The sequence below is a fragment of the Athene noctua genome, chromosome Z (assembly GCF_965140245.1).
Source record: "Athene noctua chromosome Z, bAthNoc1.hap1.1, whole genome shotgun sequence".
NCBI classification, from domain to species: Eukaryota; Metazoa; Chordata; class Aves; order Strigiformes; family Strigidae; genus Athene; species Athene noctua.
In genome coordinates, this window is record NC_134077.1 from 46333982 (window position 1) to 46350710 (window position 16729).

The 16729-nt window shown below is 44.7% G+C and overlaps 1 protein-coding gene across 1 annotated transcript; it reads right to left on the minus strand.

The window, feature by feature from the left end:
* Nucleotides 1-1106: 1106 nt before the first annotated feature.
* On the minus strand, nucleotides 1107-11439 carry CZH5orf63 (chromosome Z C5orf63 homolog). The gene is made up of 4 exons (XM_074931856.1): nucleotides 11157-11439; nucleotides 5780-5900; nucleotides 3118-3174; nucleotides 1107-2352 (listed from the first exon to the last, which is right to left on the minus strand). The coding sequence occupies exons 2-4, from the start codon at nucleotides 5894-5896 to the stop codon at nucleotides 2173-2175; spliced, it is 354 nt and encodes a 117-aa protein (XP_074787957.1). The 5' UTR covers nucleotides 5897-5900; nucleotides 11157-11439; the 3' UTR covers nucleotides 1107-2172.
* Between the last annotated feature and the right edge of the window lie 5290 nt (nucleotides 11440-16729).

Genomic DNA, 16729 nt, shown 5'->3' on the forward strand with positions numbered 1-16729 from the left:
GTGCTTATTATAGACTATTCAACTTAAACCCGTTGACTTTTCCTTAATCTTTCTCCTCTTCCTGAAAATATACTTCTTAGGCATTCTGTCTGCCTACCTCACATCCCTACATTGCCAATAATGCACTAACAGAAATGCAGTAACCCTTGATAAAATGGTTTTCTTGTCACATGATAAATGGATTTGCAGTTGTGTTGCAGATAGAACTGTGATTCCTCCCTGTCAGAAAGCATAACGATTGAACTGAAACACCACAGAACTCTACTCCATAGGACCAAGCACTGTTCCTGGAATATCAGGGAAACATGTTTTCTCTGTCACTGGGTTTGTAATGATGGGAGAATTACCCCACAAGCATCCCTAAGACCATATATTAGCATGGATTTTTTTTAAGAACGTAACTGGAGACTAAGGGAGAAGTCCTGTGTTTTAGGCCAGGAAATTTTGAGATTTTTAGTGTTTCTTACTTTCAATTTATCCTCTGAAATTACTAACGTTCAGAGACAAATGTTTGGAGCTAATAAATGCTGTTTTCACTGCAGATTTGGTTCTTTTGGCTCAATTATAATTCACTCTATTTTTACTTTTTCTTGTGACTGGGAGTAACTTAAGTACTATGCAACTCAAAGCCTGCTGTGTGTAACAGCTGTATTGAGTTGTGATGTTGTTCCATAGATACACTCTGCTCCAGTGAGAGTGTGTTTTCTTTAATCAAGTGTCCTTTTCATTAACAGTAAATGCCCTATTCTCCATTTCAAATGAGCACTTAGGACAGACCCCAAGACTTCTTCAAGGAAGTCTCTTATAGATTCACAGATTATATGTACTAACAGTCTTGAAACACTGTGGTGGGTTGATGCTGACTGGACACCAGGTGCCCACAAAAGCTGATCTATCACTCCCCCTCCTCAACAGGACAGGGGAAAGAAAATATAATGAAAGGCTCATAGGTTGACATAAGGGCAGGAAGAGATCACTCATGAATTACCATCATGGGCAAAACTGACTTGACTTGGGGAAATTAGTTGAATTTATTACCAATCAAATTAGAATACGAAAATGAGAAATAAAACCAATCTTAAAAACACCTTCCCCTCACTCCTCCCTTCTTCCTGGGCTTAACTTTACTCTTGATTTTCTCTTTCTCCTTCTCCCCAGCAGCAGAGGGGGACAGAGAAATAGGGGTTCATCACACATTGTTTCTGACACTCCCTCCTACTCAGGGGGAGGGCTCCTTACACTTCGTGCTCCAGCATGGGGTCCCTCCCATGGGACAGTCCTCCACAAACTTCTCCAATGTGGATGCTTCCCACAGGCTGCAGTTCTTCATGAACTGCTCCAGCATGGGTCTCTTCCACAGGCTGCAGTCCTTCAGGAACAGACTGCTCCAGTGTGGGTCCCTCACAGGTCACAAGCCCTACCAGCAAACCCGCTCCAGCGTGGGCTCCTCTCTCCACAAGTCCATGGGTCCTGCCAGGAGCCTGCTCCAGTGTGGACTTACCATGGGGTCACAGCCTTCTTCAGACATCCATCTGCTCTGGCATGGGATCCTCCATGGACTGCAGGGGGACAGCCGGCCCTCTCACCAGTCTTCACCACGGTGTGCTGGGGAATCTGTTCCAGTGCCTCCTTCACTGACCTTGGTGTCTGCAGAGTTCCTTCCCTCACATAGTCTCACTCCTCTCTCCAGCTGCAGTTGCCCAGGTCTTTTTTTTTCCCCTTCTTAAACAAGTTATCCCAGAGGCACTACCATTGTAGCTGATGAGCTCAGCCTTGGCCAGCAGCAGCACTGTCTTGGATCCAGCTGGCATTGGCTCTGTCAGACATGGGGGAAGCTTCTAGCAGCTTTTCACAGAAGCCACCCCTGTAGCCTCCCTGCTACCAAAGCCTTGCCATGCAAACCCAGTCCAAACACATTTGAGTTTACCTGCTCTTATAGAGCAGCATTTATTCTATCAATGAAAATTCAGCCTAGGATAGCAATAAATGAATGGTACAGAAAATGTTGCTATTGTTGGATGATTAATACAAAACAGACCACAAGTCACTCAAGTTTTTAGGACACTGGTACCATACGTTCTAAGAAATGTAAGGCCAGATATTGAATCCTACTTTTTCACACAATTTATGTTGCAGTCCTTTCAGATCCACACAAGAGCAGCTGCGTTTTCTTTACTGGTTTCCATCATTTTGCAACTCCAGCTTCACAAGCTGGTCCTCAAACTTCTGAATGTCTACTCGATGTTTCATTAGGAACTTCCCATTTAAATGAAAAACGGGTATATCATATTTGTATTTATCATACCATGCCGAGTTCTCTGGAAGGGTAATATCCACTTCCTGCAAAATAAACTGTGACAGAAAAGTAATGTTAGTACCTATTGGACACTGAAAACAGTATCTGCTTGTCTTTTGATCGGTATTTTTTTCAGAAATGCAAGGCTGCTTGGTGCTTTTTGATTTATTCTTCCATGTTGTAGACAATTACCCATTTTGTGGATACAAAATGTATGTAGCCACAATCCTTGCTTAAGTGTCCACAAAGAACTCTCTCCCTAGTCCAGGACAACACTCTTGATACTCTGTGCAAAACCACCCTCCTGTGAGCACCAACCACAACAAATATGCACCTGGCAACACAACAGCTGCCTCTTAGGCAGCTGAATGCAACACCTCTTAATGCTTCTGTTAACAGTCCCTTCAAGAAAGAGATCAAAACGTAGCCGAAGAACAGCAAAAAATTGCAATCACATATATGTATATTTGAAGCCCCACTTACTAACATCCTTCCCAAATGATATCATTACCTGCCTCATGAAAGTTGCAAACTCCTCTATCGGACAAGGCAATAGTATTTACAAAAGCAGTGGGTGTAAAAACTATTGGAACGAGGTTTATATTGGTTTAGTTTGCCAATACTTATTTGCGTAGCGTTGTCGCAAAATGCTTTTGGATAATGAGTTTTATGGAAATCAGTGCTGAAATTACCTTGAAGAGGTCATCCATGAAAGAATAATGGATGCAAATAAATCCAAGCAATTTTCATTTACAAAGAAAGCATCCTGATTAACTGTTCTTTCTATATAAAAAAAATTATACAGTATTGCAATACATTACCCTTCTCTTATATGGCTCAAGCACTTCTTTTGCGTCATCACATAGGGGGCACGGTTTCTAAAGGAAAATATTCAGACCATCTTAAATCACACAGTAAAACACACAGATCATTTCTACTGTAAAGTAACATACACAGACAGGAGTGATCATTACTGTAAATGTGGGTTCTCTCCCCTCTACCATCCTGTCTTACTGTTTTCTAAATCTTTGCTGTATCAGTGCAGCATGGATGAAAATAAATTGTTCAGCCACAGAAATTAATTTCTCATTTGCTATTATTTTTCTCATGGTGCAAATTAACAGTTTTCAACATCTCTTCTGAAGGCTGATTCAGGCACAGGTCATCCACAGACCCCTTCTTTCGGTCAGCAGCAATGAATATTCAACTCATAGTCATCACCAGCTGAGAACAACTGTGGGTACCACTCTTGATAGAAGAATTTCTCTTGATAGAAGGGGAATGAGGAAGTCACACGAGTAATTTCTAATCTGTTTCAGATCGAGTCACTTGGTTCAGTTCAAATAGCAAAAGAAGGTGATTTAAGATAACCTAGCTGACTTTGCCTGAAAGGAATTAAGCATGATCCTCCAACTGGCAGAGCCGGGAGGACAGTAACCTCCTGAGGGAGAACTGGCAAACAGCTGCAGTGTTTTGACCTGTGATAGGGTCAAAGAAAACCTCTAATCTTTGAAAACTCACTGGTCTTCCACTAAACTTATACAGCCGACTTCTGCTGATCATGCGTCATGATCACTAGAGCAGTGCATACCTGAGGAAGTGATTCACAGGAAGGCATGTTGCTTCAGTGTTAGTGATGGCAGAATCTGGCCTACAATTCACATAGCAAAGTATACAGTGGTGAAGGTGATGGCTCTGTCCGTCTGCCACAAAATACCTCTCATAGCTGGAAAAGACCCTCTCCCTCACACTTAAAGTCTTCCTAGGGCTTGTTCAAACATGGAGTTAATCTGAAACAGGAACTTCTTATTTCCTGAGTGTGAATTAATTTGGATTAAATACATTTAATTCACATCTAATATGTTTTTCCTACACAGACAAATCTTTATGCTCTGAAAACCTATGCGATATGCTAAAGATCAACAGTGCTGCATTCTTGCTAGTTCTTGTCACTTTTGGACGGATTGATATACCTGGTATTAGTGACTGAAAGGAACATCCCAGAATCCTGCACACCAGTTTTGTAACATGCCAGGATTCTTACAGTTATTGTAGGACATACTCAGTTCCCCTAGCCCGGGGAGAGCTTTCTAACGTAACAGTCACATAAAAGCATTTGATACACTAAGCTGACTCTTAGCAAAGAATGTGTTTTTATTCCTGCTCTGATGGCAGGTTTAAGCACTACATGGTACTAGTAAGATTGGAACTGGTTTAAAAATCAGATGGGGAGCTATTTCAACTAACAGGGAAACCTGTTTAAACAGAGAATAGCATTACAACATCATTATAGTACTAATACCTTATATTAGTACATATTTTTCCACAGTACAGTGCAACAGTAGGTCTCTGTCATCACTTACTTTATGTTAATTTGTAATAGGGCTGCCTGGATAAAGATGTCTTGGACAACCTCTCTCAGATGTACATTGCAGTGGCAAAAAGGACTCCTGCTGCTGAAATAGTAGAAGTTCCTTCTCAAAGTGATATATGCTGTGCTGATAGCTAGATATGTTAGACAATACACGTGGTGGAAGGAACAGTTTTGTTTCTACAGATAATTGCCATCTATGCTGCATACTTAAATTGCAGTTTTGTGGTCATTTAAGCTGGCACTGATGCTGAAGGAAGCAGACCCATCTTTCTGTCACTGTGCTGTGTGTCACTTCTTCTGTGCTGGCATAAGCACTCAAACAGCTGCACAGTAGAGCTAGACAGAATAATAATTGACCTCAGTTAATAGTAACCATGCAGAAAGAAAAAAAAGAGTTGTTTTTCTTTTAACCTGGAGCAGTGGTTGCATGAATGCTTGTGTTGGCATAAAAGGAGCCTGTGAGGGGAAAACCATTTGGCAGTGTTAGCTTCTATCAGTTTGAAGTGGCTGCAGAAGTCATAGCCTCATCCTGCCTTCTCCTCCTCTTTTCTCCTTATTCTTGAGGAAGGAAAAAGGAGTTAGCCTAAACTAAGAGTGCAGATCAGATTTATTTTTAAGTAGTCTGAATTTTGCTTTGCAATTGCCAGTGTTATCAGTCATGAAAAACATTTTAAGTTAAAAACACATGTAACAAGAAGCCACTTTATAGAACTACTTAAACTTTGCTATTAGAAAATGTGTCTTACTAGTTAGAGATTTTAAGACACAAAAATCATACAAGGAGCTTTTTTCCCATTATTAACCCAAAGGTAAACTCATTATTCCCTACCTTATCACATCTGGATTATGAATGAGTTGATGCCGAATCAGGCAGAAGGAGAGAGAGAGCCACTACTAACCTTCATTTGTTGGTTGTAACTACTTCCTTGCTACAATGAGACTGTGCTGCAAAGCCTGGTGTGAAAGACACCGCCAAAGTAAAATGCCCAATATTGCACAAATTTAAAGGGGACAAAAAGCATGGCCAAGCCATTTCATCTGTGAGTCACATATATCAAAGCTGATAAATACACAGTTTTGCCTAGCTTTATTCTGTAAACAACTTTTACCTTAGTGAATAAAGTCAACACTGGTTTATTTGTGCTGGCTGAACAGAGTTGTCTCCCCAGTGGACTGGATGAATGCCTTGCTAGTTGCAGTGCTCTGCTCAGAAAACAAAGCACCATTGTCCTGTTAAAGCAATAATAAAATGTTTAATTAATTTGTGGCAAGTTATAGCTCATGAAATTTAATGTTAAGATGTAATACTTCAATCGCAGTTCTAAAATACACACTATCAAGCCATTTCTCCAGGATTTTTATGTCCACATTATCAACACATTAATCAGAAAAATGGTTTACTATGCAGCAGGCCAGAAACACTGCACAGATCAAAAAGTGTAGTTCCATTTTTGAAAAAAACCTGCTTTCTCGCTGAAATGCCTCTTTCAAATTCCCTAACACAAATTCTGACATAAATGCATTATGCTGTTTCAACTGCATAGATGTTAGTAAGAATTACGTGATATGAAAAAAAAGAGCTGTACTTTGAACCTCAGTAATCTTGCTGCAGTGCTTGACATATTCTACTTACACAAAATTATTCCATCAAAAAACTAATCTGAATCTAAACAGAATATTAATACAGTTCTTTCTGCAGTAAATAAAAAGCTGCAGCTAAGATGATTTACCTTGGTAATATTAAAAGCATTCACACTGCCCTGAGTCCCTTCTACAACAGCAAATTAATTTACAAAAGATGTTTATGGGTATGTGATTTCTTTGATAGTGTTTAAGTAAATTTAGGGTTGTTGAAGGGTGCCATATTGGAGTTCTGAAGTTACCTATTCATAATAACACTAATAACACTGCTTCCTCCAAACTTGTGTGTTAGTGGGACCTTTACAAGGCATTTTAGGACTGAAATGCAAAAACCAGAAGCAAAACGGTGTCTGCACAGAGATTATCAGCAGATGTGACACTCAACATCAGAATTTACACCAGGAAATCAAGTCCCTTTTACATAAAGCCAAAATGCTTCAGTTTCTGTTCGGGCACGACTTACCTGTAGTTCTACTAACTACAGTTAACCACAAACACACAATGTAATAGCACAAGTTTAAACAACCTAAGTGTGAGCAGAACTACATTGCAACTGATAAGCATGTTTTAGGATATTCGGTAAAAAAAGACCCTAGTGCATTCCTCAGTACCAATATTACATAAGGGTTTTTTAAGAGACAGCTTAGCCAGCATAACCTCTAAGGAAAAACAAAACATTGCAGTGGACTCTGAACTTAAAACTACTTACTGTATGTTTCTAAGCAACAACCACAAGAAAAAACCCAAATGGGTGACATGACACTGCCCCACATGCCTTACTGCACCATCAGACACCTTTTTTTCTTACAGAGGACTCTGGTAAGGGTAACTTGCCATGTTTCCAGAAGAAGTTCAACAGAGCAAATACAAAGAAAAGCTATTACACGTTGAAAATTATAGCCTTAATCATAAAATTTTAGATGCTAGGAAAGAATGAGGTTTTTTTTCTCTGACCACATAAAAAGTTGTCTAAAATACAGTATTTTGCAACAAACAGGCTTTGGATTTACTGTTTAGTTTGGGACAGAAAAGATTCTCATTTGCACGTGTCAGGCTTGATACCAGTAAGAGTCAGCTGCAGGGGCGGAGTGGCATGCTTGCTGTCACAGCAAAGTTGCAGGTGACTGGCACGGCACACACTGACATTGGTCACAGACCTCGGAAACTACCACATTTATTTTACTTAGCAAAGTGGAAGCCTAACTGTCTGGGATCTTACATAGTAAGTACAAAAGTAAGCTTGGAACCTTTCTGAAAAATGCAAATATGGATGACAGTAAACAGCCTCAGTCATACTTAGCAATTTTTATGTCCACAGTAAATAGGTGCCCAGAATGGATGCGTTTTTGGCATTAAAAAATTGCAGCATGTTGGCCTGCTCACATGCAAGATAAAAGTCACAAAACAAATAGTTTGCACTCTGGCAAGTTTTTTTTGTCCTAGCAAGCCAAATTTTTTGCCTTCAAAACAAGGAAAATGTCCCCAAATTGTTCTGTGAACAGTGAAATGAATAAAGCCTAGATTTCCACATATCTTATTCTCCCATATACACACATACATGTATAAAATGGGTCAGGTTCACTCCTTTATACTCCTTTTTTTGGTCCCTCCACCCTCTGGTGAATTTAACTTCTGTGGACAACTCCTACAAAAACATTAACTGAAGGGTAATGAATAAGATGGTATCAGTACCTAGGCTTCAAGATCTCACAAACCCAAACCAGGTAGCACAGTGTCTTACTTCCTTACCAGTTTAAAATAATTATAAGCAACACTGTCTCTGGAATTCAGGAGGAAATCTTAATTGACCAGTACTCCTACGGAAGTGAGAGTCAGCTGTTTCCAGAGTTAGTGCGAGACCAGTTTAAAGTTTTTATTAAAAAACCTAAGGAAAACAGTCCTGGTAGTCAATTTATTCACCCGTGTAGAATGATTCTAAGGCCATACTGTAATGCCAGTTACAAAAAGACTCGAAGGACTAGTCCTGATCTATAAAATTATGCCAGTCTCTGTTCAGACCCTACCACCATAAAGCAGTATTGAGACATCTAGCCCTGAGGGAGGGTGAGATACTGTCAGACGGCATCAACAGTACAGATGATGCAGCTTGACGTCGCTACACTCCTGAAGCCCACAGTTGCCAGACAGCATGATCAGTCAGACCTGCTGCGTTTAACCTGGGCTAAACTACTGTGCAACTTCAGCTTCACCAGACTGCAACTAAGGCTCTAGCCCCGTAGAGATTTGCTTCTAAATCAGTAGAATTTACTAATTTTATTGGATTAAAAAGGTCATGGATAAAACCAAATAGCAGTGGTTTTGCACAAACACTGAACAGTTCTAATATTGTGAAGGGTTAAGTCTAGTTGCTATTGATCAGGAGCTGATGAAAGTGAATATGCAATCACTCATCAGGCAACTCTACTGCAGCAGCTCAATTTGTCTGAACATCATCCCAGAGGCACATGGGTGTTCAGCATAGGCGCACTACTGCTGTGTGAACAAGCGGGTTCCAAACACTGGCCTGTGCTAAGATGAGCAACGTTTCTGGAATGCAGACCTCCAACCTCAGAGGCCATTTCCATGCCAATTTCATCACTGACAGAAATAAAGTGTCACACAGATGCCCCATGGCATTCACATCTGCTCACATCTGTATCCTATGTCTTCTGTTAGGAAGAAACACTAAGAGCACACACAAAATCTTTCAACATGATTACCCTGGAGTTCTCTTTAGCCTACATCCAAATAATTACAAAGATTTGTTTGAGGAACAAACTTAATATGTAAATGTATAGAAGGACGCTTGCAAACTTCAGAACTTACCCTTCCCTATACTACAGTGCTACAGAATAATTTAACAAATGACGCTTGAGTCTGGACTTAGCTCATGCTGTATTTTGCAAAGCCAAACTGGACTCATTTCCTGTTAACAGAATTTCCATTACCTAATAAATTCTCATCTGCTGGAAAAACAAAATGTGATGCTAAAACTAGCCATTACTTAGATGAGATAATTATCTTTATAAACCGTATCTAAGCATCAATCAAGGAAAGACAAGCATGGCTGATTTTTTCTCCAACTGTGTACTTTTTAATGATCCTCTTAAATAATTTCAAGTCACCAACACACTCTTGTTCTGTGGTTCTGAATGTTTTATATGCATAATCACCAACATATTTGGACAGGATTATGTCCTGTTTTCTATGGATTTGTATGCATATACACAAAGATTAAATTATTATGAACCTGCAGGCATTTGTCTGAGTACAATTTATATTCATGTAGTATTTGATTTTGGAACCCCAACCTGGGTTTGACAGAAGATGTGGACTGCCTGGTCAAATCACACCTCTTTCTCCAAGGTAGAAACTAACACATCAGGAACATGGAAAACATTACATGAACATGTCCTAGACATGCGGTTTACTAGACACTTAAAAAGTTTCTTTTGAGATAAAGAGCTAGAAAACATCTAGGACATTTTCATAGCTATTTGTCTTAAAGAAACTTTTAAAGTGTCAAGTAAACTGACTCATAGCCTCCACTTAATCCTCATTCTATTATGACAAAGGAATACCAACTAAAAGAGAATGGGGAAAGCAAGCAGATGCAGGTGTAAGAATATGTGCTGATGGCCCAAGTCAGTGGTAGTTTGAAACAGCCGCCTCCTGTTGTCCCTCATTCAAAACCAGCTACGATCATCAAGGAATGCCACTAGCTGGCAGTCTGCTGTTGTCAGTTTGATTACTTACCAGGGAAATGCTGAACAAGGAAATACAGTGCCACAGAAAGAGACCAAGGAGCACGTGTAAGTAGGGACACCAAATCCTGTAGTTGTTGAGATCCCCACAAGGTTTTTACCCCAACAGCCTTTCAGAGGAGGCATGCAAAATCTCAAAACTTCTTTTGCAAACACACGTCACTGTAAAGGTCCTTAGGGAAGAATCAGGTTTTTACATCAACTCAAAATTCAGAAATGTCATCAATAACACTTGTGAGGTGATGTTTAATATCAATCAATGCCTATTTCTATACATCTCCTCCTCCAAATTGCAGTAATCTGGGGTAAATACCACAAACCCATTGCATTCCATCTCAGAAAAAATTAAAATTATAATTTCATCCTAAAGCGCAATAAATTTTGTTTAGTGATCCCTCCAGAGGTATCCATTCTACACTCTGGTCTGGGTCCCGTACTCCAAATTTCAGACTATCTAAAAAACATTCTCAATAGATTGCTGTAACGGCCACAAGGCCATTTCCAAAGACTAAAGAACTGGCATGTGCAGTGGGTCATTATCATAAAGTAAACCTGTGATAGAGTTTAAAAGCCTGTTTTAAACATCTCCATTTTAAAACATTTCAGCTACATGATCCACTGCCCACTCAGGGCCGGAGGCGAGCCAAATCCGGTAAAGAGTGTATCCAGAGGTCGTCCTATTAGCTCCTGCAACGAGGATGTTTTCTTTTGATACTATTTTCTGAATCAGTAACGCCGTCCATACGGAGTCAAAGCCCATTAAAAAACAAGCGGGCGCAGAGACTCGCCAGCGCCGGCCCGCTCGCCGCCGCCCCCCTCCGCCCGCCTTCCGTGCCCCGGGACGGCCTCCACAGGCCTGGGCCTGGAGCGGGACCGTGTCCCCGGGCAGCCGGAAGGCCCCCGCCCGCCGCGCTCGCACCGCCAGCGCGGGAGAGGTCCCTCGGCCGCTGCCCTGGCCCCGCGGCCCGGCCCGGGGCGGCGCTCGGCACCAGCCGCCGTCAACCCGGGCGGGCCGGCGGCGCTCAGGGAGCCCCGCGCACCGGGCGCGGCGTGCGGCAAGGCCCGGGGCTGCGGCACCCACCTGGCCGCGGCTGCCTGCCGCCTCCCGCCGGCCCCGCAGAGCCGCGGCCCGAGCTCCCGTCGGCCTCCGACGGGCGGCGGGCGGGGCCCCACCCGGAAGGACGCGCCGTGGCGGCGGCCGCGGCCTGGCGGGAGATAGCCCCCAGCTCGCCCCGGAGCCTCTGTCCCTTCAGCTGTGCCGCCTTTCCCTGAAAGCAGCGCTTCGCAGGTCTCGCCGGTGGAGGCGGTTGCCCTGCAGTCGTGTATCAGAAAGAAGGCTGCTGCCTGCCTCGTCGTCCTTTCCTCCATTCTGGATGGATGTGCAGGACCTGGGTTTTGGCCGCCCGCTCTGGCTGACAAAGGAATACCTTTAGATGTACTGGAACATACACTACCACCTACCACACCCCCCACCCCACCCCCGTTGTTATTAGGGTCTGTCATTAAAGCACAAAGGTTCACAATAACCAAAGCACATAGGGATAGTAAGTGAAAGGTGAGTGGAAAATCTGCGAAAAACTATACGTAGCACAGGTAGAAAGGCAGAAATTTCCCCAAAGCAGTTCTTTTGCTCATGCTGCTTCTATACTTCAAATTAATTTAATGGTCTTTAATATCTTTCATTTGAAATCGCAAAAAAATTAATGTGATAAAGCAATGGACCTAGATTGTCTTTTTAACACTAGGTATTTCAGTTTTAGTGAGATTTTCCACTTCCATATGAGTTAAGCAACAGCTGTAGGTAAAATAGATTTTTATTGGAGGTGTGATATGTTGCTTTTTAAAAATTTTTACATTTAAAAATTTAATGCTGGCTGCAAATACAGTCATGATTGAGCATAACATTGGGAAAAAGAGTGGGACACTACAAACATCCATGCTAAACATGACATTCTATTCTCATTAACAGCTTGAAGCATTACATGGTACATATTCTAAGCAAATTGGTGAGTAATATGAGACTGGGATCAAACAAGAACATTTTGGAGTATATGAATAAATCCATATTAAATCTGAAATAGGCTCAGATTAACCCAATAGGATTCAATAAAAGCAGGAAAGAGATTAATATAAAAAAGTTACCAAGCTGACAGTCCCAGGGAGAACACTGTCCCTGCTGGAATGGTTTGCCACATTCTTGTCTGAAACTCTGATCTGTTTGTCCCTTCCATTGAGACACGTACTTGACCACGGGGAGATGGCCCTGAGTAAAGAGTAACCTCTTTGTTCTTGATGCTCTGAGTACTGTGCAGTGTTTTAGCTGTCAGATGTGTTTGTTTCCCTCTCTCCAGAAAAGTATTTTAAATAAAAAATACGAGGTGTTCACTTCTGGGGAATGAAAGCTGTAGGCTCGTGTCCTTTTCGTGGCTGTATCTCCATCAGGATTTTGGTTGTGCTTTTGTAGTTGTTCCTAGGCTGAGAGTGGGAGACAAATCTTCTGGGGTATAGAGTCAGGTCACCTTCCCCTCTTCATCTGTGCTTTGAGAGGTACATCAGCGTGCAGTGGGAAGGCCCTCCAGGACAGCAATCTTGCCCGGCTGACGTGACGTATCTAATTAACCAGCAGCCTAAACTAACAGGAGGATCAGACAGCTCTGCATCCTAGTGATTCATGTTCAACCGCTGCCTTAATCCCTTCTGTTGAACAGAGATGTAACGCTCGCAGCTGACACTGGCTGCTCATTTTCGTGTCAGAATAAGAAAATCCAGTATCAGACTTCGATGCCTGGCACTGGTGTACACTAGACATGTCAAGCCTCACGTGAGGGAATCACTGAACTGGCTCCCACCTGGCTTTTAATTTCTGAGAAGCGGTGGAAGGAAGACATTTAGGGAGAGGGCGATTTCACCAGAGGCTGGTTGAAAAGCAGGTAAAGCACCAAGTATGTTCTTGACCTCTCAGGTCCCAGATTAGTTTTATTCCTCTCACTCCAAAAATGAGTCTAGCCTACTTTGGGATCTGTGTTCAGGATTCCCAAAGGAACCTAGAGGAGATAGGCACAGAGCTCCCAAAATAGTCAGTTTATTCAAACAGAATTGCTGCTGAAACCAAGTAGTGCTCTGGCCCTGCTTCTTTCCCGATTTCAGTGTGAGTGTCACGGTGCCTAACTCAGTTCAGTCATTAACCAAACCAGCACTGGCCCCGCTGAGGTAACCAGTCAGAAGGACATTCATTTGTTTGTGAGCTGCTTGCAGGAGAAAAAGTGTTTTTTCAAGAGCGTTTGGTCTTAGGTTGCCACTTGTATTTGTTCTGTGTTTAGGTGTAACTGATGTGAGCTGGTTTTACCCTCAAACCAGGCTGGTTAGAATCTGGGATAAATATGTAAGAAAAAAGAGGTTTCTTTATACTGCAATCTTCTGAAGGGAGAATTTACTCTTTAGAGCGCTTTGTAATTGACCGGGTTTGTTTAGACAGGTTTCTGGTACACCCCTGTTGATAGGTCAGCACAAAATTACCTTCGGGTTTAATTACCTTCGGGTTTAGTTATGTGATGAATCTTCTTTAACATTCATCGCGATTTGAGAACAAAACCATTACAGACGTGGAAAGAATTATCACAGAATCATAGAATCATTCAGGTTGGAAAAGACCCTTGGGCTCATTGAGTCCAACCATCGGCCCTACTCGACAAAGTTCTCCCCTACACCATATCCCCCAACATCTCATCTAAAGCACCCTTAAACACATCCCTTAGAACATCTCTTAGCACTATCTCTGTGCTTAAGAATAAGATGGATTGCTGCAAAGTTTACGTAGAAAACGTGTTCTGAGATCTGAAAGCAGTGCAACCCCACTAAAGTGGGGTTGATGAATATTGATGAAAACTATTTTTCATCGTTATGGCACACAGGGCAGTTATGACTCCATGGTCAAACTTGCTGCATAGGCATCAAGCTGTGGTGCACAAATCTTCCTATCTTTTTCTGGATATAGCTTAAATAATGTGTGGACATGCTTCCACAATTTTGGACTGAAAAATGACTCACATTGTGAAGGATTGCTGTTCCCAGTGGCCTTTCGTTAGGTTCTCTTCCAGATTTATGGTTTTTTTCCCTTGTATTTTGACAATGTGTAGCTTCGTGGTCTTCTGTCTGGTATATATGCTTCTCATGACCTTGCATGGTTTCTTTTATTTGGGCATTTAATAAATACTGGATTTAAAATGCAGCATAACAGTGTTAAAAGCTTAATTGTCCGTTTCACTCATCAATCCGTAGGTAGTAAAACCAAACAGAATGGTTCAAGTTCATCATCATCAAGTATCAGCCCAATGTTTTCCTCTGCTCGCTGTTGACGTACTTAAAAAGACCTTTCTTGTTGTCTGACACGACCCTGGCCAGTTCCAACTCTCGCTGAGCTTTGGCCTCTTCTGCCATGGGGACCTGAGTCTTCCTGTGGAGCCCGGCAGCAGCTCCTGTGCCGAACCCAGCAGCTGCCTTCTGGGCCTTCCCCGTCTTGCATGGTTGGCTTGGCTGCAGAAGGGGTCACGGGGCAGTGTGTGAGAGGAGGGCAAAGGGCCCTGGGGAGCAGGAGGAATATGCGTTGCCATTTCAGCCGGGTTCACTCGAAGCAGAGAGGAGCTGTGCTGGGGGAAGTCCTGCAGAGAGTGAGCAATAGGGACGGGAAGTGAGGGTGGTGGTGAGGGCTCCCATGGGAATTGATGGTGCCCATCTGCTGAAGAGGGGTCCTTCCCAAGCAGAGGAGGAGAAATGCGAGTGCCAGGGTTGGATCTGGAAGAGCAGGAAGAAAGCCTGTGCTCAAGGGCAGCAACATCTCCGTCCTTCTCGGCTCGTGTCCGCTTGAGTGAGGGAGGGGAAAGAGGGTCCAGCAAGACCAGAGAGTGCGGCTCAGTGGCACTCGCTCGGTGCAAAGAGACCTTTCAGGTCCATAGGGCCAGGCACCGTGGCACCTTGCTGAAGGGAAAGGGGCCCTGCAAGAGCAGGGGGCAAAGACCCACGGCGCTGTGCTCTGGGGAGGGGTGCGCTCAGAGAGCACAGGTGAAGCCCCACGACAGTCAAAACAGGGCAACGAGGCAGTGCAAGACCACAGGGAGAAGCCCCATGTTGCTCCCCTAAGGACAAGGAGAGGAAAGGGTGGGCACAGCCCCGGGAGAAGAGGGAGAAAGCAGCACGGGGAGGGGTGGGGGGTAGCAGTGCCACCCGTGCTGTTAGTAACACAGACTTTTTCTGCAGTTTTCTGGACTTTATTTTCTTTTACTCGTAATCCTTAGACTTAGAGGGCCAGAAGCCCTTGAGGGCCAGTGCCTGCCCCAGCTGCTGGCCCAGCCCTGGTTTTGGCAGCACCTGGGGCATTCCTCTAGTGCTGCCGGTGGTGTGGCCTCTTTCTGTCTGGAGAAGAGGCCTTGGGGCTGCCAGCCTTCCTTTTTCGGGGTTGCCGTGGTCCCTCAGGGGAGCAACTCCTGCCCTGGCTGGAAGTAGACGGACGTGCTGTGGTCTCCTCGGGCTCCTCCTGGGGCTCTTCTTGTTCCTCGGGGATAGGAACCGGGGCCGAGGGAGGGCTGCCGGGATGCCCCCAAGGGGCAGCTGCTGAGGTGCTGGGGAGGTCTGCGCTGGTTCCTTCAGGGCTGCCAGAGGGGGCCGGGCCAGGTGTGGGAGACCCTTCTCGGGAGGCAGCAGGACCGGGAGCAGCCACAGGGCTGCCCTCCCACCCCCCGGCAGCGTGGCCGTCCTCCAGGCCCAGCAGACGGCGGGCGTCCCCGCTGCACCGCTGCACGGCGACCGACACCAATAAGCTGGTGCACAAAGGTCGCCGCGTAGTTTTGGAGGGAGGCCCCCAGCAGCTGGACCAGTAGGTCTTCATCCAGCCCAAAGAGGACCAGGAGGGGCACAACGAGGTCCTCCACTATGTCTGCCAGTGAACGCTGGTTCCCAAAAATCCGTCCCAGCTCCTGACGCACCCAGGGCAGGAGAGACTGGAGGAGAGCTGGGTGGTCCCGGAAAAGGGATGCCCAGGTGCTGGGCTGCACGCCGCCGGGAGGAGCCCCGGGCACCATCCCCACGGGCGGCTCTTCTCTTGCTTCAGGGCTGCGGGCAGCTGGACGGCCAGCAGGAGCTCCTACTGCCTGGCGGTCGACGACGGATGATGCTGCAGACGGTGTGATCACATACTCCTCAAAGTCATCGTCCGCCCACACCGAGTGCAAGATGGAGGTGATGCTCCTCTTGCAGAGGGGGCATACAGGCTTGGTGTCAGCCCACTGCAGGATGCAGTTGTAACAGGACTGGTGCAGACATGGCATCACGTAGCTGGCCTCCTCCCAGCGTTCCAGGCAGATGGGGCAGCGGCTGTCCAGCTCCATGCCCATGCTCTGCATGTGCTGTGGTGGGCTGGGGGGAGCTGGGGATGATGAACTGCTCCCTCTCACTGGTGCTGCAGCAACTGGTGTCACGCTAGAAAAGGAAGAGGGGCCACAGTCAGTGGCTGGTCCAGGGAGGTATGGAAGAAACGCCCAGGTCTCTCAAGAGGGAAACCCTCCCGGCTCCTCAGGGTGAGGTGTCCCCGCCCAGCTCACCTCTGCTCCTGCGAGGATGACTCTGGGTGCCCCAGCAGGGCCGGGGAAAATCCTTTGACGG